This window comes from Phyllobates terribilis, unplaced genomic scaffold (assembly GCF_046119375.1).
Source record: "Phyllobates terribilis strain yellow unplaced genomic scaffold, ASM4611937v1 Scaffold_625__1_contigs__length_943254, whole genome shotgun sequence".
Classification (NCBI taxonomy): domain Eukaryota; kingdom Metazoa; phylum Chordata; class Amphibia; order Anura; family Dendrobatidae; genus Phyllobates; species Phyllobates terribilis.
In genome coordinates this window covers 921,384-943,255 of record NW_027363385.1, presented here as the reverse complement: position 1 = coordinate 943,255, position 21,872 = coordinate 921,384, and the positions used below count along the sequence as shown (strand labels likewise).

The 21,872-nt window shown below is 45.6% G+C and overlaps 1 protein-coding gene across 3 annotated transcripts in view; it reads right to left on the bottom strand.

Annotated features, from left to right (window-relative positions):
- Window positions 1-1,030: 1,030 nt before the first annotated feature.
- Window positions 1,031-21,872, bottom strand: part of LOC141233756 (uncharacterized) — a 132,452-nt gene continuing 111,610 nt past the window's right edge. For all 3 annotated transcript variants that reach the window (XM_073667947.1, XM_073667948.1, XM_073667950.1), the window contains 3 exons: window positions 12,683-12,962; window positions 1,311-1,538; window positions 1,031-1,206 (listed from right to left, as the gene is read on the bottom strand). In XM_073667947.1, the coding sequence (XP_073524048.1) occupies window positions 1,046-1,206; window positions 1,311-1,538; window positions 12,683-12,962 (669 nt within the window). In that variant the 3' untranslated portion in view covers window positions 1,031-1,045. The remainder of the gene's footprint in view (window positions 1,207-1,310; window positions 1,539-12,682; window positions 12,963-21,872) is intronic.

Here is a 21,872-nt window from a genome sequence, read left to right as displayed (position 1 = left end):
CTTACATCCCCACTGCCCTGAGGCCCTGCTCCACCTGTGGGGAGCTATACCACGCAAGCTGCCTTAACACCGGCCTCAGTGGACTGCCGCATCGCTGATGATTCTCACCAGACACCACAGGTGGCGTCACGATCATTTACAAACCTATTATCCCAATATACATTCCCCTCTTTTCAGTTGTCCGCCCTGGGCCATCGACCGGGCCAGCCAACGTGATATCCCCCAAGCATCTGAGGGCCCGGCTGCCGAGTACCCCACGGCCCCGGGGGCGCAACAACTGACGTGTCATAATGCAACCCCATGATGTCAGAGAGAAAAGTGTAATGCCGTTTTTAGGTGATGTGATGACATTTTGCGGCCTAATTAATGCAGAAGAGCCAAAGATGCCAAGAGAGGAGGAGAGCACTGTCCGGAGCAGAGATGCTTTCCATGATCTTTGAAGATCACAGAAAGACCTTCTTCTGAATTAACTAAATGTGAATGTAGGTTTGTACAGTATAGCAGCATTTGGTGCCACACTTATAACTTTGCCCGAGGCCTCATCTTTTCTAAAACTGTCTCTTCCGACCAGAACGTTAGGTTAAAAAAATAAAAACGTATTATTTGCATGTACCTGTCGCGTTGCCCCGCAAGTCACTTCTATTGGCAGACCTTAAGCACCAGAGTTCAGCACTGGTTTCTTCTACACTCATGGCTCCTTGACAGATCACATCACTTACATCAAGGGTGGGGAATCTTTTTTCGGCCATGGGCCATTTGGATATTTATACCATCCTTCAGTAACCTTATAAATTGTGCACTAACTCCGTCCACAAAGTACGTCCTGATAGTGGCGCTGGTGTCAGGACGTAACCTTTCGTTGCACGCGCGTCAGTGCTGAGTAGTGAACACTGCATGTCTGTGCTCACAGAGCAAGAAGAAATGAATGGGCCGGCGAATATCATAATACAGCTGCCAGCCCAAGCACTACAGTCCCCAGGAATCTGGCCGGGGGCCGGGTAAAAGGTCATTGAGGGCTATAGGCCTGAGGTTCCCCACCGCTGGCTTACATGGTTACTACCACTTCAAGCAGTATGTGTTTTCTCATGTTTTCGTCACAGATGACTTTTTTAATTGCAGCAGTTGTGCCGTTAAATGACCCCTTGTAGACTGTCCCAAAGCCACCTTTTCCAAGAACACAGGATTCATCGATGTGGACTTGTTGTTCTGCAGAAGCAAATTAACAGAAGTTAAATAAATGCTGATGGTAATATTTTGTAATCTGATTATGGATATTCCCCAAAGGTAATAGATTAATGTGACTATAATACCGGTGTTCAACTTCGATACAAAGTCTCGCAGCAGCTGAAGTTTCCGCTCTACTTGTGCCCTCTCCATTGTTTGACGGTTCTGTTCATATGATGACTTCTCTTTGTTGCTGATAAGGAAAAGATCTTGGGCCTGTTCTCTGATACTCAGATGATTCTCTAGGATTAGTTTTTTTTGGCTTTCATTGCTGTCATCCAGGTCATCTATCACCACAATGACGTTCTTCTTCCCTGTGCAGAGAGCACAAATAACTGGTCACCATGATCACACTGGATTAATAACTGCATATCTCACCGATCGCCACAATAAGAGATGAGTGAACATTTCAATATTCGGTTCGATTCCTGATAGCCGAATTTGCAATATTTGCCAAATTATTTGTCGAACATATCCAAACCCCATTGGATCCAATGGGAGGCAAAACCAAACACATACACAACACCTTCAAATGGGCCCAAAAGCTGCCAAAACAGATCAAATTAGACACCAGGAAAGTGGCCTCAATTGACCCACAGTACAGATTTTATAATGGCACAACAGCAATCAGCCATGGGCCATGCATGAGGTATCAGGGTCTGGGCCATGCATGAGGTATCAGGGTCTTGCCAGCATTTACAGCTTTGAATTTAACTTCAAATTAAGACAAGGTGGGTGAGGGAGCCATGTAGGTCTGCTGTGCTGGGAGCCCTGATACCACATGCAAGAGCTCAACCTGCTTTTATGCTCAGCTACACTTAGATGGCAGAGAATTCAGCTTCATAGAGTAGCATTGGTGCAAAAATTTAAGGATAGTAACACGGGTAGTTGATATAAAGTAAGTGGACGCCTGCCGGTCTCAGAGGCCTACTGCTGCAGGTAACACACACGAAGGAAACCCAACCAGGAGTCTCCACATTTCCAAAAATGCAGAAACTAAAGCACACGTGGAGCCCAAGAGACCAAGTGTCCACACAACACCGTCACTGCTCAATGATCAGAGCGCGCCACCATGTTTGTGGGCGGGCTTTTTAAAGATTAAGCCCTGCCCGCCATCGCACCATTGGTAACGTCACCCGCGACCAATCGGGCGATGCCAGGTCACCGGATCAGCTGACTCCCAAACCACCAATCACGGTCCGCCAAGTCACGGGCATGCTCAATACAGAGGATCCTGGACTTAGGCTTTAGCAGCCCTGTCTCCCTCCGCAACCTATGCTTCATGCTGCTAGGCACAAATACTCAAGAGACAACCTGTACATCTTGTGGACCAGCTAAGCGTCGGGACTGATGACAACGCTGTGCAGCATCAGCCCTGGCTGGACCAGAATGGGAAACCACAGAAGGTTCTGGACCCATTTTGAATCCAGCAAATGCCCGACACCTAACAGTCTAAGTACGTCCCATGCGTAACTTCAGGCTGATGAGTGTAAATTTTCCTCCAGTATTTGCTGATAACGTGCTGCATTCATCTTTCCTGCAACTTTTACCAAGTTTTCTGTGCCTTTGTAGCTAACACATCCCCAAAACATCAGCGATCCACCTACGTATTTTACAGAAGGATTGGTGTTCCTTACATCATAGGCCTTGTTGACCTATTGTGCATCTTGAAACAGCCACACCGCTAGATTTCGGAGAGTCCTCAATTTCAGCTGATGTTATTTGTGTGTTTTTCTTGGCATCCCGAACAATTTTCCTGGCAGTTGTGGCCGAAATTTTTGTTGGTCTACCTGACCGTGGTTTGGTTTTTACAGAGCCCCTGATTTTTCATTTGTTAATCACAGTTTGAATGCTGCTGACTGGCACTATCAATTCCTTGGATATTATTTTGTATCCCTTTCCTGTGTTATACAGTTCAACTACCTTTTCCCGTAAATCCTTTGACAATTCTTTTGCTTTCCTCAAGACTCTCAATAAGTGATGAGCCACCCCCGTAGTGTTCGGGTTCGGTTCGGTTCATCGAACACCGGGATGTTCGTGGAACTGTTCGTCGAACAAAGTCGAACACTGTTAAAACCAATGGCAGGCAAACAAAAACACATAGAAACACATAGAAAACACCTTCAAAGGTGTCAAAAAGCTGACAAACTGCTCAGAAGACACTCTCTTTAAAAAAGCCGGCTGGCAATTCAGCAGCGGCATACACCGGTACCTGACAATTTAGAACAGAGAGAATAAAGCATCACACATAGATTAGATAGATAGAAACATGTCAGTCACATATATAAGAAGTACAGTGACAGTGTTGCTTACTGTACTTGTCATTTAGTGTTAAAGGATTAATTAAAAAAAATAATAGTGTTTTCATGTACCGTCTCTTTAAAAAAGCCGGCCGGCAATTCAGCATCTGTACCCGACAATTTATAACAGAAAGAATAGAGCATCACACATAGATTAGATAGATAGAAACATGTCAGTCACATATATAAGAAGTACAGTGACAGTGTTGGTTACTGTACTTGTCATTTAGTATTAAAATAAAGGACTTAATAAAAAAAAAATTGGCGTGGGGTTCCCCGTAATTTTAGTCTCTAGCGGAGGGTAAGCAGACAGCTGGGCCAGATGTTTGAAGCCTGGTAAGGGGGTAATACCCACGGAGCTTCCCAGGCCACTAATATCAGCCCCCAGCTGAATACATAGCCTTTACTAGCTATTAAAATGGGGGATCCCCAAAAAAATGATGTGGGGTCCCCCCTCTTTTAATAGCTAGCAAAGGCTAGGTAGACAGCTGGGGGCTGATATTAATAGCCCAGGAAGGGTGCCATGAATATTGGCCCCCTCCCAGGCTAGAAACACCAGCCCTCAGCCGCCCCAGAAATGGCGCATCCATAGGATGCGCCTGGCACTTAGCCTCGCTCTTCCCACTGCCCTGTAGCGGTGGCAGGGGGTAATAGGGCTGGGGTTGATGTCAGCTTATAATGCCAGCTGACATCAAGCCCAGGTTAGTAATGGAGAGGCGTCTATAAGACACCCCCATTACTAACCCCATAGTCAAAGTTAAAAAAAAAACACAAACACCCAGAATAAAGTCCTTTAATTGAAATAAACACACAATTCTTTATTGTTCTAAATCAAACCATACTTACCATCATGCCCATTCCAGCTGAAGCCAATGTCTTCTGCAATAAAAGTAAAATAATGAAGCAACATCATCCTTACCTTTCCATGGTTCCCACAACAGCTTCAGCTCTGCTACATTCACATGACAGGCTGGATCGCAGCCGAAATCTGCCATCCAGCTTGCCATGCCGCAGACACTGAGAAGTGCAGGCATGCTTGTGCTCCTCAGTGTCTCGCTGTGACGGCATAAAGATGAGCCGAGGTCATGTCCAATGAACTCAGCTCACCTCATGCACGTCACTGACAGCGTGGGAGAATTCTCCTGCGCCCAGTGCTTGAGCAGGAGAATTCTCCCACGCTGGGATGGCATTGAGATGACAGGCTGAATCACAGCTGAGCGCTGCCATCCAGCTTGTCATCCTTCAGAGACACTGCAGAGCGCAAGCATGCCTGCGCTCTGCAGTGTCTATGAAGTATGGCATGCTGGATGGCAGCGCTCAGCTGCCATCCAGCCTGTCATCTCAATGCCATCCCAGCGTAGGAGAATTCTCCTGCTGAAGCGCTGAGCGCAGGAGAATTTTCCCATGCTGTCAGTGATGTGCACGAGGTGAGCTCCTGTCCAATGAACTCAGCTCACCTCATGCACGTCACTGACAGCGTGGGAGAATTGCCTGCGCTCTGCAGTGTCTATGAAGGATGGCATGCTGGATGGCAGGGCTCAGCTGCCATCCAGCCTGTCATCTCAATGCCATCCCAGCGTGGGAGAATTCTCCTGCTCAAGCGCTGAGCGCAGGAGAATTTTCCCACGCTGTCAGTGACGTGCATGAGGTGAGCTGAGTTCATTGGACATGAACTCGGCTCATCTGGATGCCATCAAAGCGAGACACTGAGGAGCGCAAGCATGCCTGCGCTTCTCAGTGTCTGCGGCATGGCAAGCTGGATGGCAGCTTTCGGCTGGAAAGGTAAGGGTGAGGTTGGTTTATTATTTTACTTTTATTGCAGAAGACATTGGCTTCAGCTGGAATGGGCGTGATGGTAAGGATGGTTTAATTTAGAACAATAAAGAATTGTGTGTTTATTTCAATTAAAGGACTTTATTCTGGGTGTTTGTATTTTTTTTTAACTTTGACTATGGGGTTAGTAATGGGGGTATCTTATAGACGCCTCTCCATTACTAACCTGGGCTTGATGTCAGCTGGCATTATAAACTGACAGCAACCCCAGCCCTATTACCCCACTGCCACCGCTACAGGGCAGTGGGAAGAGCGAGGCTAAGTGCCAGAATTGGCGCATCCTATGGATGCGCCATTTCTGGGGCGGCTGACGGCTGGTGTTTCTAGCCTGGGAGGGGGCCAATATTCATGGCACCCTTCCTGGGCTATTAATATCAGCCCCCAGCTGTCTGACTAGCCTTTGCTAGCTATTAAAATAGGGGGGACTCCATGTCATTTTTTTGGGGGTCCCCCATTTTAATAGCTACTAAAGGCTAGGTATTCAGCTGGGGGCTGATATTAGTAGCCTGGGAAGCTCAATGGGTATTACCCCCTTCCCAGGCTTCAAACATCTGCCCCAGCCATCTGCTTAACCTCCGCTAGAGACTAAAATTACGGGGAACCCCACGACAATTTTTTTTAAAATAAATCCTTTATTTTAACACTAAATGACAAGTACAGTAATCAACACTATCACTGTACTTATTATATATGTGACTGACATGTTTCTATCTATCTAATCTATGTGTCATGCTCTATTCTTTCTGTTCTAAATTGTCAGGTACCGGTGTATGCGGCTGTTGAATTGCCGGCCGGCTTTTTTAAAGAGACGGTGCATGAAAACACTAATATATATATTTTTTAAATCCTTTAACACTAAATGACAAGTACAGTAACCAACACTGTCACAGTACTTCTTATATATGTGACTGACATGTTTCTATCTATCTAATCTATGTGTGATGCTCTATTATTTCTGTTTTAAATTGTCGGGTACTGGTGTATGCCGCTGCTGAATTGCCGGCTTTTCTTGTTTCACTGTTGGCACTGTTCCCATCGATTTGGGCAACCACTGTAATGCCACAACCACCATGGCTGTGGCATTACAGTGAGTGGCAGACAATCCCTGCATGATTGGTGCTCTAAATAGCGCCAGACACGCAGGACACGCTTTTGGTGCAGGAACAGTTATCGAACATAACCTCGAACAGCCAAATTTTTTGCAAATCGTTCGCGTTCCTGGAGCGACTCGAACACCGCCCAAAACAGCTCGAATTTGAGATTGGCGAACAGTTCTAGTCGAACACCGCTCATCTCTACTCTCAATCCAGAAACGTCAGTGACTGGATGAAAGATGCAAGAATCTGTCTGGATCCCAGAAACTCACTCAGCTTTTATTCACACACACTGATTACAAGCAAACAGGTCACAGGTGAGGATGTTACCTTTAGTAGCCATTCAAACCCATTTGTGTCAAATTCTGTGCATGTTATCAGGCCAAAATCACCAGGGTATGTGAACTTTTGATCAGGGTTATTTGGATGTTTTTGGTTGTCATTAATATTTAAAAAGAGAAAACACAGTAGTTTGACAATAAATGGCTTCACCCAACCAATAACCATGAGGGGAGGAAAAGGTTTTTTGTTATCATTCATATTCTCTCAAATAAGGTCAAGAAAGGAAAAATTCTGCCGGTGTCTGTAAACTTTTGAGCACAACTGTAGATAGATAATAGATACATGGATAGATTTATAGATAGATAGAAAATAGATATATAGATAGATATTTAGATATATACACTGCTCAAAAAATAAAGGGACCCCTGAAATACCACATCCTAGATCTGAATGAATGAAATCTTCTCATTGAATACTTTGTTCTGTAGAAAGCTGAATGTGCTGACAACAAAATCACACAAAAATCATCAACGGAAATCACATTTATTAACCAATGGAGGCCTGGATTTGGAGTCACCCCCAAAATTAAAGAGGAAAAACACACTACAGGCTGATCCAACTGTGATGTAATGTCCTTAAAACAAGTCACAATGAGGCTGAGTATTGTGTGTGGCCTCCATGTGCCTGTATGACCTCCCTACACCGCCTGGGCATGCTCCTGATGAGGCTGAGTATTGTGTGTGGCCTCCCCGTGCCTGTATGACCTCCCTACAACGCCTGGGCATGCTCCTGATGAGGCTGAGTATTGTGTGTGGCCTCCACGTGCCTGTATGACCTCCCTACAACGCCTGGGCATGCTCCTGATGAGGCTGAGTATTGTGTGTGGCCTCCATGTGCCTGTATGACCTCCCTACAACGCCTGGACATGCTCCTGATGAGGCTGAGTATTGTGTGTGGCCTCCACGTGCCTGTATGACCTCCCTACAACGCCTGGGCATGCTCCTGATGAGGCTCAGTATTGTGTGTGGCCTCCACGTGCCTGTATGACCTCCCTACAATGCCTGGGCATGCTCCTGATGAGGCTCAGTATTGTGTGTGGCCTCCACGTGCCTGTATGACCTCTCTACAACGCCTGGGCATGCTCCTGATGAGGCTGAGTATTGTGTGTGGCCTCCATGTGCCTGTATGACCTCCCTACACCACCTGGGCATGCTCCTGATGAGGCTGAGTATTGTGTGTGGCCTCCACGTGCCTGTATGACCTCCCTACAACGCCCGGGCATGCTCCTGATGAGGCTGAGTATTGTGTGTGGCCTCCACGTGCCTGTATGACCTCCCTACAACGCCTGGGCATGCTCCTGATGAGGCTGAGTATTGTGTGTGGCCTCCACGTGCCTGTATGACCTCCCTACACCGCCTGGGCATGCTCCTGATGAGGCTCAGTATTGTGTGTGGCCTCCACGTGCCTGTATGACCTCCCTACAATGTCTGGACATGCTCCTGATGAGGCTGAGTATTGTGTGTGGCCTCCACGTGCCTGTATGACCTCCCTACACCGCCTGGGCATGCTCCTGATGAGGCTGAGTATTGTGTGTGGCCTCCCCGTGCCTGTATGACCTCCCTACAACGCCTGGGCATGCTCCTGATGAGGCTGAGTATTGTGTGTGGCCTCCACGTGCCTGTATGACCTCCCTACAACGCCTGGACATGCTCCTGATGAGGCTGAGTATTGTGTGTGGCCTCCACGTGCCTGTATGACCTCCCTACAACGCCTGGGCATGCTCCTGATGAGGCTCAGTATTGTGTGTGGCCTCCACGTGCCTGTATGACCTCCCTACAACGCCTGGGCATGCTCCTGATGAGGCTCAGTATTGTGTGTGGCCTCCACGTGCCTGCATGACCTCTCTACAACGCCTGGGCATGCTCCTGATGAGGCTGAGTATTGTGTGTGGCCTCCATGTGCCTGTATGACCTCCCTACACCGCCTGGGCATGCTCCTGATGAGGCTGAGTATTGTGTGTGGCCTCCACGTGCCTGTATGACCTCCCTACAACGCCCGGGCATGCTCCTGATGAGGCTGAGTATTGTGTGTGGCCTCCACGTGCCTGTATGACCTCCCTACAACGCCTGGGCATGCTCCTGATGAGGCTGAGTATTGTGTGTGGCCTCCACGTGCCTGTATGACCTCCCTACACCGCCTGGGCATGCTCCTGATGAGGCTCAGTATTGTGTGTGGCCTCCACGTGCCTGTATGACCTCCCTACAACGCCTGGGCATGCTCCTGATGAGGCTGAGTATTGTGTGTGGCCTCCACGTGCCTGTATGACCTCCCTACACCGCCTGGGCATGCTCCTGATGAGGCTGAGTATTGTGTGTGGCCTCCACGTGCCTGTATGACCTCCCTACAACGCCTGGGCATGCTCCTGATGAGGCTGAGTATTGTGTGGGGCCTCCACGTGCCTGTATGACCTCCCTACAACGCCTGGGCATGCTCCTGATGAGGCTGAGTATTGTGTGTGGCCTCCACGTGCCTGTATGACCTCCCTACTATGCCTGGGCATGCTCCTGATGAGGCTGAGTATTGTGTGTGGCCTCCACGTGCCTGTATGACCTCCCTACTATGCCTGGGCATGCTCCTGATGAGGCTGAGTATTGTGTGTGGCCTCCACGTGCCTGTATGACCTCCCTACAACGCCTGGGCATGCTCCTGATGAGGCTGAGTATTGTGTGTGGCCTCCACGTGCCTGTATGACCTCCCTACAACGCCTGGGCATGCTCCTGATGAGGCTGAATGTTGTGTGTGGCCTCCACGTGCCTGTATGACCTCCCTACTATGCCTGGGCATGCTCCTGATGAGGCTGAGTATTGTGTGTGGCCTCCACGTGCCTGTATGACCTCCCTACAACGCCTGGGCATGCTCCTGATGAGGTTGCGGATGGTCTCCTGGAACCCAGGGCCAACCGCACCAGCATATGGTCTCACAAGGGGTCTGAGGATCTCATCTCGGTACCTAATGGCAGTCAGGCTACCTCTGGCGAGCACATGGAGGGCTGCGCAGCCCTCCAAAGAAATGCCACCCCACACCATTACTGACCCACTGCCAAACCGGTCATGCTGAAGTATGTTGCAGGCAGCAGATCACTCTCCATGGCATCTCCAGACTCTGTCACGTCTGTCACATGTGCTCAGTGTGAACCTGCTTTCATCTGTGAAGAGCACAGGGCGCCAGTGGCGACTTTGCCAATCCTGGTGTTCTGTGGCAAATGCCAAGCGTCCAGCACGGTGTTGGGCTGTGAGCACAACCCCCATCTGTGGACGTCCGGCCCTCATACCACCCTCATGGAGTCGGTTTCTAACCGTTTGTGCAGACACATTCCCATCTGTGGCCTGCTGGAGGTCATTTTGCAGGGCTCTGGCAGTGCTCCTCCTGTTCCTCCTTGCACAAAGGTGGAGGTAGCGGCCTTGCTGCTGGGTTGTTGCCCTCCTACGGCCCCCTCCATGTCTCCTGGTGTACTGGCCTGTCTCCTGCTAGCGCCTCCAGCCTCTGGACACTACGCTGACAGACACAGCAAACCTTCTTGCCACAGCTCGCATTGATGTGCCATCCTGGATGAGCTGCACGACCTGAGCAACTTCTGTGGGTTGTAGAGTCCGTCTCATGCTACCACGAGTGTGAAAGCACAACCAACATTCAAAAGTGACCAAAACATCAGCCAGAAAGCATTGGTACTGAGATGTGGTCAGTGGTCCCCACCTGTAGGACCGCTCCTTTATTGAGGGTGTCTTGATAATTGGCAATAAGTTCCATCTATTTTCTATTCCATTTGCACAACAGCATGTGAAATTGATTGTCAATCAGTGTTGCTTCCTAAGTGGACAGTTTGATTTAACAGAAGTTTGATTTACTTGGGAGTCATATTCTGTTGTTTAAGTGCTCCCTTTATTTTTTTGAGCAGTGTAGATAATTTTACAATGTGATTGTTTTGTTCATGGGATCTTCGTTGGACCCTTACTATTTGGACTGTGTTGGAAAGGTAAGGATGAGGTTGGTTTATTATTTTACTTTTATTATTGGTGATCATGGGCTTCGGGGATAACCTGTAAGGTGAGTATATGGTGTTTTTTTATTTTTTATTTTTTGCAGGGGCGGCGAACATCCGAGCAAAGGTATAGGTGATTATAATGTGTTTTATTTTTATTTGAACTTTTTTTTATTAATTTTAACTTTTTTACTTTCAGCAACAGCACAGACGTCGGCAGATGGGAGACTACTGCTCCCATCCAGCGGCGTTTGTGCTCGCTGTTTCCTATGGTAGCATGCGCCGGCTGATGGTGGTAGTAGTACCATCAGCTAGCGCCTATAACCCGCAGTAAGCTATTTACCGCAGGTCACTGTCACAGCTATGGCAACTGTTAGCATGATATCACAGTGCTCTGACCGCGGTAATGCAATTACCGCGATCAGAACCTGCGTTTCCTGCGCTGTCACCCAAGTGACAGAGCGGGAAATATCCGTACCTGAACATTAACATGGAGTTCCTGAGGAAGTCCGTGTTCAGGGTCCGTGTTTTAAGAGTAGGTGTTCGGTACGGACGCCGAACTTTGATGTTCGGGTTCGCCCATCACTAGACTTACAGAAAAAAAAAGTTTTTTTTACATCTGCGTACAGCTTAATTTCACTGCCACAAAAGGACTAGGTGGCTTATGGCAGACTGTATCACGATTGTCACAGGTTTTCTGTTGGTTAGCAACAGAAAAATTAGAATTTTTTACTCTTAAAACAGCTGAATTTCAACGCCATAGAATGAGAAGGTGACGTACGACGTAGTGTTTCACGTTTGTCACAAAAAGAAAAAAAAAAATTTCACTCTGGTTAGCAACAGAAAAAAATAGATTTTTTTTTTTACTGTGCATACAGCTGAATTTAACCCCTCAAAAATGATAAGGTGGGCTACTATAGTTTGCACTATCACATTAGCAGATTAAAAAAAAAATTGATTTTTATACTCTGCACTCTGGAGCTCTGCGTACAGCTGAGTTTCAATGCAACAAAATGTAAAGGTGGGCTAGTAGGGCTTGCTTGCTCTATCACATTAGCAAGTGAAAAAATAGATATTTTTAAGGGATACTCGTGCATTGAGCACAATACAACCGGTGCACAACATAGTTCTATGAAATGGGCCCTGCTGTCTTTGTGTGGACCTCAGTAATGGCACAAGAAAAAAAAAAGACACAGACACACAGGACACTTGTTATCTAAACTATCTGACTTACAATCAGCCGTCTATGAATCTAGCTAATATCTCTCAGTATACAGGAGTAGCGGCCAGCAGCAGAGTCTGTGATCACTTACAAGCAGAAAATGCCGCTCAGAGAACATGTCCGCTCTTTATATACAGAGGACATGTGATTTCAGCAGCCAATGGCACAAGCCCTTGTGTCTGGGCAGTGTGGATCCGTCCTGCGCCCTGATTGGCTAGCCGCGATTTGCACACAAAGTTAGAAGAAAAAGAAAAAAAGATTACAAACACGTTAGCACGGCGCTGCTCTCAGCTCCTGCCAGCTCGCCACCCCTCCCCTCATCAAACATGTCCCCTCATTCATCATACACCACCACTATGCTAGCCAAAGTTTTAAAAATACTTTAGTTGCACCGCAATAATTTTCCCGCACTTTTTCACGGAGTGTAAGAGTTTTTTTTGCTGATTTTAAGAAAAAATGCTCGTGTTTCCAATCGCGAATCCGAATGTGCCATATTCATGTGGAATTTAACCTTTGCGATCGGATTTCGAACATATTCGCTCATCACTAATCATCATAAGTAGGACTGTAACTCTCATTAAAACAATCCTCCATCTTTCGCAAAATCTAGAAGAGAGGAAGAGAGGTACTCCAGCTCCTCAACATACACAGGACATCACTCTCCAGAAGATAATAATCCATCTCTTACCAAGTCTAGAGGAGAGATGATCCAGCTCTTTATCATATAGGGATCCCATTACATTGGTCGCACTTGTACTGGCCCTCGGATTGCAGTGATACAGTATAGCGAATGTGCACTGAGATGCGACCTCACCGAACTGCTGGGATCCTTCATTACTAATGAAACAGGGTCTGAACTTAGGAACATTATCTCTGAAAGGATCCGGTATAAGCGCGTTCACCAGCCAGGAATACTGACTCTCTCCTTCCCTGGAGAAAATCCCGATGATAGGCTTAGTCAAGCGACCCTGAAAGAGAAAGAAAGATAAAAAATAAATACAGTGGGTACGGAATGTATTCAGACCCCTTTAAATTTTTCACACTCTTTTTTTCATTGCAGCCATTTGGTAAATTCTAAAAGTTCATTTTTTTCTCATTATAGTACACTCTGGACCCCATCTTGACTGAAAAACACAGAAATGTAGAAATTTTTACAAATTTATTAAAAAAGAAAAACTGAAATCTCACATGGTCATAAGTATTCAGACCCTTTGCTCAGTATTGAGTAGAAGCACCCTTTTGAGCTAGTACAGCAATGAGTCTTCTTGGGAATGATACAACAAGTTTTTCACACCTGGATTTGGGGATCCTCTGCCATTCATCCATGCAGATCCTCTCCAGTTCCGTCAGGTTGGATGGTGAACGTTGGTGGACAGCCATTTTCAGGTCTCTCCAGAGATGCTCAATTGGGTTTAGGTCAGGGCTCTGGCTGGGCCAGTCAAGAATGGTCATAGAGTTGTTCTGAAGCCACTCCTTTGTCATTATAGCTGTGTGCTTAGGGTCATTGTCTTGTTGGAAGGTGAACCTTCGGCCAAGTCTGAGGTCACGAGCACTCTGGAAGAGATTTTCATCCAGGATATCTCTGTACTTGGCCGCATTCATGTTTCCTTCAATTGCAACCAGTCATCCTGTCCCTGCAGCTGAAAAACACCCCCAAAGCATGATACTGCCACCACCATGTTTTACTGCAGGGATTGTATTGGGTAGGTGATGAGCAGTGCCTGGTTTTCTCCACACATATCGCTTAGAATTATCACCAAAAAGTTCTATCTTCGTCTCATCAGACCAGAGAATCTTATTTCTCATAGTCTGGGAGTCCTTCATGTGTTTTTGAGCAATCTCTATGTGGGCTTTCATATGTCTTGCACTGAGGAGAGGTTTCCGTCGGGCCACTCTGCTATTAAGGCTCGACTGGTGGAGGGCTGCAGTGATAGTTGACTTTGTGGAACTTTCTCCCATCTCCCTACTGCATCTCTGGAGCTCAGCCACAGCGATCTTACAGTTCTTCTTTACTTCTCTCACCAAGGCTCTTCTTCAACGATTGCTCGGTTTGGCTGGACCTCCAGGTCTAGGAAGACTTCTGGTTGTCCCAAACTTCTTCCATTTAAGGATTATGGAGGCCACTTTGCTCTTAGGAACCTTGAGTAATACAGAAATTCTTTTGTAACCTTGGCCAGATCTGTGCCTTGCCACAATCCTGTCTCTGAGCTCCTTGGGCAGTTCCTTTGCGCTCATGATTCTCATTTGGTCTGACATGCACTGTGAGCTGTGAGGTCTTATATAGACAGGTGTGCGCCTTTCCAAATCAAGTCCTATCAGTTTAATTAAACACAGCTGGACTCCAATGAAGGAGTAGAACCATCTCAAGGAGGATCACAAGGAAATGGACAGCATGTGACTTAAATATGAGTGTCTGAGCAAAGGGGCTGAATACTTATGACCATGTGATATCTCAGTTTTTCTTTTTAATAAATTTGCTAACATTTCTACATTTCTGTTTTTTTCAGTCAAGATGGGGTGCAGAGTGGACACTAATGAGAAAAAAATGAACTTTTTAGAATTTACCAAATGATTGCAATGAAACTAAGAGTGAAAAATTTAATGGGGTCTGAATACTTTCCGTACCCACTGCAGATCACTGGCAGCAGGTCTATGATGGTGGATGATTCTCATTTATACTACAGACATATTTTTTATTCTGTAACCCAGCAGGTGATTAAAGAGGAACAAAACTTAGCGTTCATTATCTGTGGTATTTAGAATTATCCTATATATTGCACTTGTGCGCTATCAAAGACAGGCCTCCGAATTTGAGTTTTCCTTTTAGTGAGTTTTTGATGTTAATAATAATAATAATAATTTTTATAACCCCAATTTTCTAAAAAATGCAAGTAACCTATCTTACTTAAGGCCATGCGCACATGTGTGAACGTGGCCTAAAGGGTGCAGAAATGCTGCAGAATGTCTGCAACATCAAAAACGCGCCAAAAAGCTCATTGTGGGAACGTAGCCCTGTAGATCTGGAGAGTCCTTGAGTTGCAAAAACATAATTATTTCACCCCTAAAATACCCCATTTTAGAAGCAGAACATCTTCATTTAGGGGTTTTGTTAGCATTTTACCCCATATCTAATTCATAGAATCATAGAATGGTAGAGTTGGAGGGTCTAAACCCCGGCTCAAAGCAGGATTCACTAAACCATCTCAGACAGATGTCTGTCCAGCCTCTGTTTGAAGACGTCCATTGAAGGGGAACTCACCACCTCTCGTGGCAGCCTGTTCCACTCATTAATCACCCTAACTGTCAAAAAGTTTTTTCTAATATCTAATCTGTGTCTCCTCCCATTTAGTTTCATCCCGTTGCTTCTAGTCTTTCCCTGTGCAAATGAGAATAAAGATGATCCTTCTACAATGTGACAGCCCTTGACATATTTGTAGACAGCTATTAAGTCTCCTCTCAGTCTTCTTTTTTGCAAGCTAAACATTCCCAAATCCTGCAACCGTTCCTCATAGGACATGGTTTGCAGACCAGTCACCATTCTGGTCGCTCTTCTCTGAACTTGCTCCAGTTTGTCGATGTCTTTTTCAAAATGTGGTGCCCAAAACTGGACGCAGTATTCCAGATGAGGTCTGACCAAAGAGGAGTAAAGACCGATAATGACTTCACGTGATCTAGACTGTATGCTTCTGTTAATACATCCCAGAATTGTATTTGCCTTTTTTGCTGCTGCATCACACTGTTGACTCATGTTCAGTCTATGATCTATTAGTATACCTAAATCTTTTTCACATGTACTGTTGCTTAGCTCTATTCCTCCCATTCTGTATATGCTTTTTTCATTTTTATTGCCCAGATGTAGTACTTTGCATTTTTCCCTGTTATAAACCATTCTGTTGGTTGCTGCCCACTGCTCCAGTTTATTTAGATCTTTTTGAGTCTCCTCTCTCTCTTCTCTAGTATTAGCTATCCCTCCTAGCTTTGTGTCATCAGCAAATTGCATCAGTTTACCCTCAATTCCTTCATCTAAATCATTGATAAAGATGTTGAACAATACAGGTCCCAGGACACAGCCCTGTGGTACCCCACTTGAGAATTCATGGATTAAAACCTTAACGATGCAGTCTCTTATGTATATACTGCGTATCAGTCATGAGTAAATGTCAGTTTGTGCTCCATGATGGAAATGCACATTATGAAGATCGCACACTACAGCTACTGTACCCGTGCCATCACCTGCAGGAGTCCAAACTAAGTATGCAAATGCTCTTGCTGTAACTGCTAGGATCAATGTTTTCACAGATTGAAGCAGTTTAACACCTCATATGCCACTGTCCATAGAGTCAAAAGCACCGGAGAAGTTTGACAGAGGGAAATCACTCTCTCTGTCAGCCCATCACTTGTGCCCCAGCACAATCGCTGTATGCCAATGGGTGCTGTGCAGTGTTGGGCGAGAGTGCTTTCCACTGTTTGATACTCGATCGAGCATCGGGGTGCTCAGACACGCTCAGTACTCGATCAACTATAACTGGTGCTTGAGCTCCCTGCATGTTTGGTACCTGTAAGAAAGCCAATAAACATGCACGGATTGCCCACCATGCACGGTAATGCCGTAGCCATGTTGGCCACTGGTATGATTGATTGGCCGGCTGCATTGAGTCCTGGGGTCTTATATTAGACTCAGTGACATGATGCTCGGCATACTGTCATCAGGAAGCAGTTCAGGGAGACTTCTTATAGGAGGGAGAGCCAAGGTTAGATCAGGAGTATAGGCAGAGTTTAATATTGATATTCCAGTACTTGTATACCAATCCTGCACCATTTCAAAGAAAAATCCTTCTCAGGGCTAAGTATTTTCCTTTCTGTAGTAAAACGGCTGTTACCTGCATTCAGTGGAGGGATAGTTTTGGATTAGAGGCATCTAAGCAGGGTTTAATATTGCTATTGGAGTACTTGTATACCACCGCTGCTGTTGCTGCACCATTAAAACAAAAGGGCTAATGCTATCTACTACTGATGAGCGAGCACTAAAATGTTCGGGTGCACGTCACTAGAATTGAGCAAATCATAAATGTTTGGGTGATCGTTTCAAGTAACGAGCATAATGGAAGTCAATGGGAAGCTTAAACATTTTTCCAGAAGACCCTACCAGGAGGTCTGGGAATATTGCTGAAATGGATGGAAACAGTGCTCAAGTGACATGGGAACAGCATGGGGAAGACCCCTGGAAGCATTTCTGACTCCCAGATCACTGCTGTCAACAATGTTGTCAGAGGTATTACGCCACTTTTATGGACTCAAAATAAAACACACAAAACCGGAGATAAAATGGATTTTACAGGAAAAAAGGTTAGGAAACGTTCTCTCCTATATAATGACTTGAATATAAGGCAAAATAAATAAGAGAAGAAAAAAAAAACTCCATTTGTCACGGTAATTCCCTGTTGTTTTTAGAAATAAGTAAAGAAATAATTAAAAAAATGACTTGGAGCCCACCCTATTTTTAATAACCAGCTTAGGCAAAGCAGACAGCTGAGGGCTGATATTATCAGTCTGGTAAGGTCCATGGATATTGGCCCCTTCCCAGCCTAAAAATACCAGCCTGCAGCTGCCCCAGAACTGGCACATCACATTAGATGCACCAATTCTGGCACCCTGTCTCAGCTCTTCCAGATTGCCAGGGCACCAGGGCAATGGGATTTGGGGTTGATGAATTCTCCCACCCTGGGATGGCATTGAGATGGCAGGCTGGATGGTAGAAGAACGCTGTCAATGCCTGTGCTCCGCAGTGTCTCTGAAGGATGGCATGCTGGATGGCAGCGTTCTGCTACCATCCAGCCTGCCATCTCAAAGCCATCCCAGCGTGGGAGAATTTTCCTGCTCAGGCGGTGACGTCATTTGCCGGCACCGCATGCGCAGCAGAATTCTCCCACGCTGTCAGTGACGTGCATGAGGTGAGCCGAGTTCATCGGACATGAACTCGGCTCATCTGGATGCCGTCACAGAGAGACACTGAGGAGCGCAAGCATGCCTGCGCTTCTCAGTGTCTCTGCGACATGGCAAGCTGGATGGCAGCGTTCTGCTGCGATCCAGCCTGTCATGTGAATGTAGCAGAGCTGAAGCCGTCCTGGGAACCATGGAAAGGTAAGGATGAGGTTGGTTTAATATTTTACTTTTATTGCAGGAGATCGTTGGCTTCAGCTGGAATGGGCGTGATGGTAAGTATGGTTTAATTTAGAACAATAAAGAATTGTGTCTTTATTTCAATTAAAGGACTTTATTCTGGGTGTTTGTGTTTTTTTTTCACTTTGACTATGGGGTTAGTAATGGGGGTGTCTTATAGACGCCTCTCCATTACTAACCTGGGCTTGATGTCAGCTGGCATTATAAGCTGACATCAACCCCAGCCCTATTACCCCACTGCCACCGCTACAGGGCAGTGGGAAGAGCGAGGCTAAGTGCCAGAATTGGCGCATCCTATGGATGCGCCATTTCTGGGGCGGCTGACGGCTGGTGTTTCTAGCCTGGGAGGGGGCCAATATTCATGGTACCCTTCCTGGGCTATTAATATCAGCCCCCAGCTGTCTGCCTAGCCTTTGCTAGCTATTAAAATAGGGGGGACACCACGTCATTTTTTTTTTGGGTCCCCCATTTTAATAGCTAGTAAAGGCTATGTATTCAGCTGGGGGCTGATATTCGTAGCCTGGGAAGCTCCGTGGGTATTACCCCGTTCCCAGGCTTCAAACATCTGCCCCAGACTAAAATTACGGGGAACCCCACGCCAATTTTTTTTTTTAAGAAATCTTTTATTTTAACACTAAATGACAAGTACAGTAAGCAACACTGTCACTGTGCTTCATATATATGTGACTGACATGTTTCTATCTATCTAATCTATGTGTGATTCTCTATTCTTTCTGTTATAAATTGTCGGGTACCGGTGTATGCGGCTGATGAATTGCCGGCTTTTCATGTTTCACTGTTGGCACTGTTCCCATCGATTTGGGCAATCAATGTAATGCCACAACCACCATGGCTGTGGCATTACAGTGAGTGGCAGACAATCCCTGCATGATTGGTGCTCTAAATAGCGCCAGACATGCAGGACGGGGACCCGAGCTCCTGCCCTAGCATCTCGAAAGTACTCGGCGAGCTCCGAGCATCTCGAGTACTGAGCAGTGGCGAGCATGCTCGCTCATCACTAATAATTTTATCTCTTTTTCTCTGTATTTGCCTTGGACCCTTTGAGGTTAATTTTATTACCCCTCCCCTTGTAATTGTGTTCAGCTATATAATACTGTGCCTCTGTAATATCCCTTATCACCTGATGAAGCCGTTTTTTTCCGTCGAAACACGTTGTGATTAATAAATAAAAAAATGTAATCCCACTTATTTGCCTCATCCTAGCTATTTGGTGCTCCTTCCAAACCGCCTTTTCTTTTTCTTTTTCCTTGTTAAACTAGATTTAATTGACTTTGTTAGAAAAAGACTTGCGGCCTAGCGGGAATAACCGGTGACCCCCACTAGGGCCACTCATGGAGCTAAAGAACTGCCGGGGTGACTCCCACGCCAGGGCGCATCACATTATTTTGGGAGATTGTTCATTGCTATTGTAAATTACCTGATCATTCTTGTTACTAACTCCTTGTTTAAAGCCTGGTTATAAATATATATATATATATATATATATACAGTGGTGGCCAAAAGTATTGGCACCCCTGCAATTCTGTCAGCTAATACTCAGTTTCTTCCTGAAAATGATTGCAATCACAAATTCTTTGGTCTTATTCTCTTCATTTAATTTGCTTGCAAGGAAAAAACACAAAAGAGAATGAAGCAAAAATCAAATCATTGATCATTTCACACAAAACTCCAAAAATGGGCCAGACAAAAGTATTGGCACCCTCAGCCTAATACTTGGTTGCACAACCTTTAGGCAAAATAACTGGGAACAACCGCTTCCGGTAACCATCAATGAGTTTCTTACAATGCTCTGCTGGAATTGTAGACCATTCTTCTTTGGCAAACTGCTCCAGGTCCCTGATATTTGAAGGGTGCCTTCTCCAAACTGCCATTTTGAGATCTCTCAACAGGTGTTCTATGGGATTCAGGTCTGGACTCATTGCTGGCCACCTTAGAAGTCTCCAGTGCTTTCACTCAAACCATTTTATAGTGCTTTTGGAAGTGTGTTTTGGGTCATTGTCCTGCTGGAAGACCCATGACCTCTGAGGGAGACCCAGCTTTCTCACACTGGGCCCTACATTATGTTGCAAAATTTGTTGGTAGTCTTCAGACTTCATAATGCCATGCACACGGTCAAGCAGTCCAGTGCCAGAGGCAGCAAAGCAACCCCAAAACATCAGGGAACCTCCGCCATGTTTGACTGTAGGGACCGTGCTCTTTTCTTTGAATGCCTCTTTTTTTTTCCTGTACACTCTATGTTGATGCTTTTTCCCAAAAAGCTCTACTTTTGTCTCATCTGACCAGAGAACATTCTTCCAAAACGTTTTAGGCTTTCTCAGGTAAGTTTTGGCAAACTCCAGCCTGGCTTTTTTAAGTCTCGGGGTAAGAAGTGGGGTCTTCCTGGGTATCCTACCATACAGTTCCTTTTCATTCAGACGTCGACGGATAGTACGGGTTGACACTGTTGTACCCTCGGACTGCAGGGCAGCTTGAACTTGTTTGGATGTTAGTCGAGGTTCTTTATCCACCATCCGCACAATCTTGCGTTGAAATCTCTCGTCATTTTTTCTTTTCCGTCCACATCTAGGGAGGTTAGCCACAGTGCCATGGGCTTTACACTTCTTGGTGACACTGCGCACGGAAGACACAGGAACATCCAGGTCTTTGGAGATGGACTTGTAGCCTTGAGATTGCTCATGCTTCCTCTCAATTTGGTTTCTCAAGTCCTCAGACAGTTCTTTGGTCTTCTTTCTTTTCTCCATGCTCAATGTGGTACACACAAGGACACAGGACAGAGGTTGAGGCAACTTTAATCCATGTTAACTGGCTGCAAGTGTGATTTAGTTATTGCCAACACCTGTTAGGTGCCACAGGTAAGTTACAGGTGCTGTTAATTACACCAATTACAGAAGCATCACATGATTTTTCAAACAGTGCCAATACTTTTGTCCACCCCCTTTTTTAGGTTTGGTGTGGAATTATATCCAATTTGGCTTTAGGACAATTATTTTTGTGTTTTTTCATTGAAGACAAATTAAATGAAGATAATAATACCAAGGAATTTGTGATTGCAATCATTTTCAGGAAGAAGCTGAGTATTATCTGACAGAATTGCAGGGGTGCCAATACTTTTGGCCACCACTGTATATATATATATACAGTATAGACCAAAAGTTTGGACACACCTTCTCATTTAAAGATTTTTCTATATTTTCATGACTATGAAAATTGTACATTCACACTGAAGGCATCAAAACTATGAATTAACACATGTGGAATTATATACTTAACAAAAAAGTGTGAAACCACTGAAAATATGTCTTATATTCTAGGGTCTTCACAGTAGCCCCCTTTTGCTTTGATGACTGCTTTGCACACTCTTGGCATTCTCTTGAACAGCTTCTACAGTGTTGTCAAGGGGTGTTTGCACAACATGAAGAAGATTTTGGCTGCGCTCGGGACATTCAACATGAAATACCCACTGGAAATACGGCTCCCATTCGAGAGAAGTATCACCAGATTCCACCTCAAATGTACCAGAAGGTGAAAGAACTCTTGTCTTATATGATGAGGAATGGCGTAATCCGCAAAAGTCAGAGTCCCTGGGAAGCTCCTATTGTACTGGTTCGGAAAAAAGATGGTACCATGAGATTCTGTGTAGACTATCGGAAGTTGAATGCATGTACAGTACAGGACTC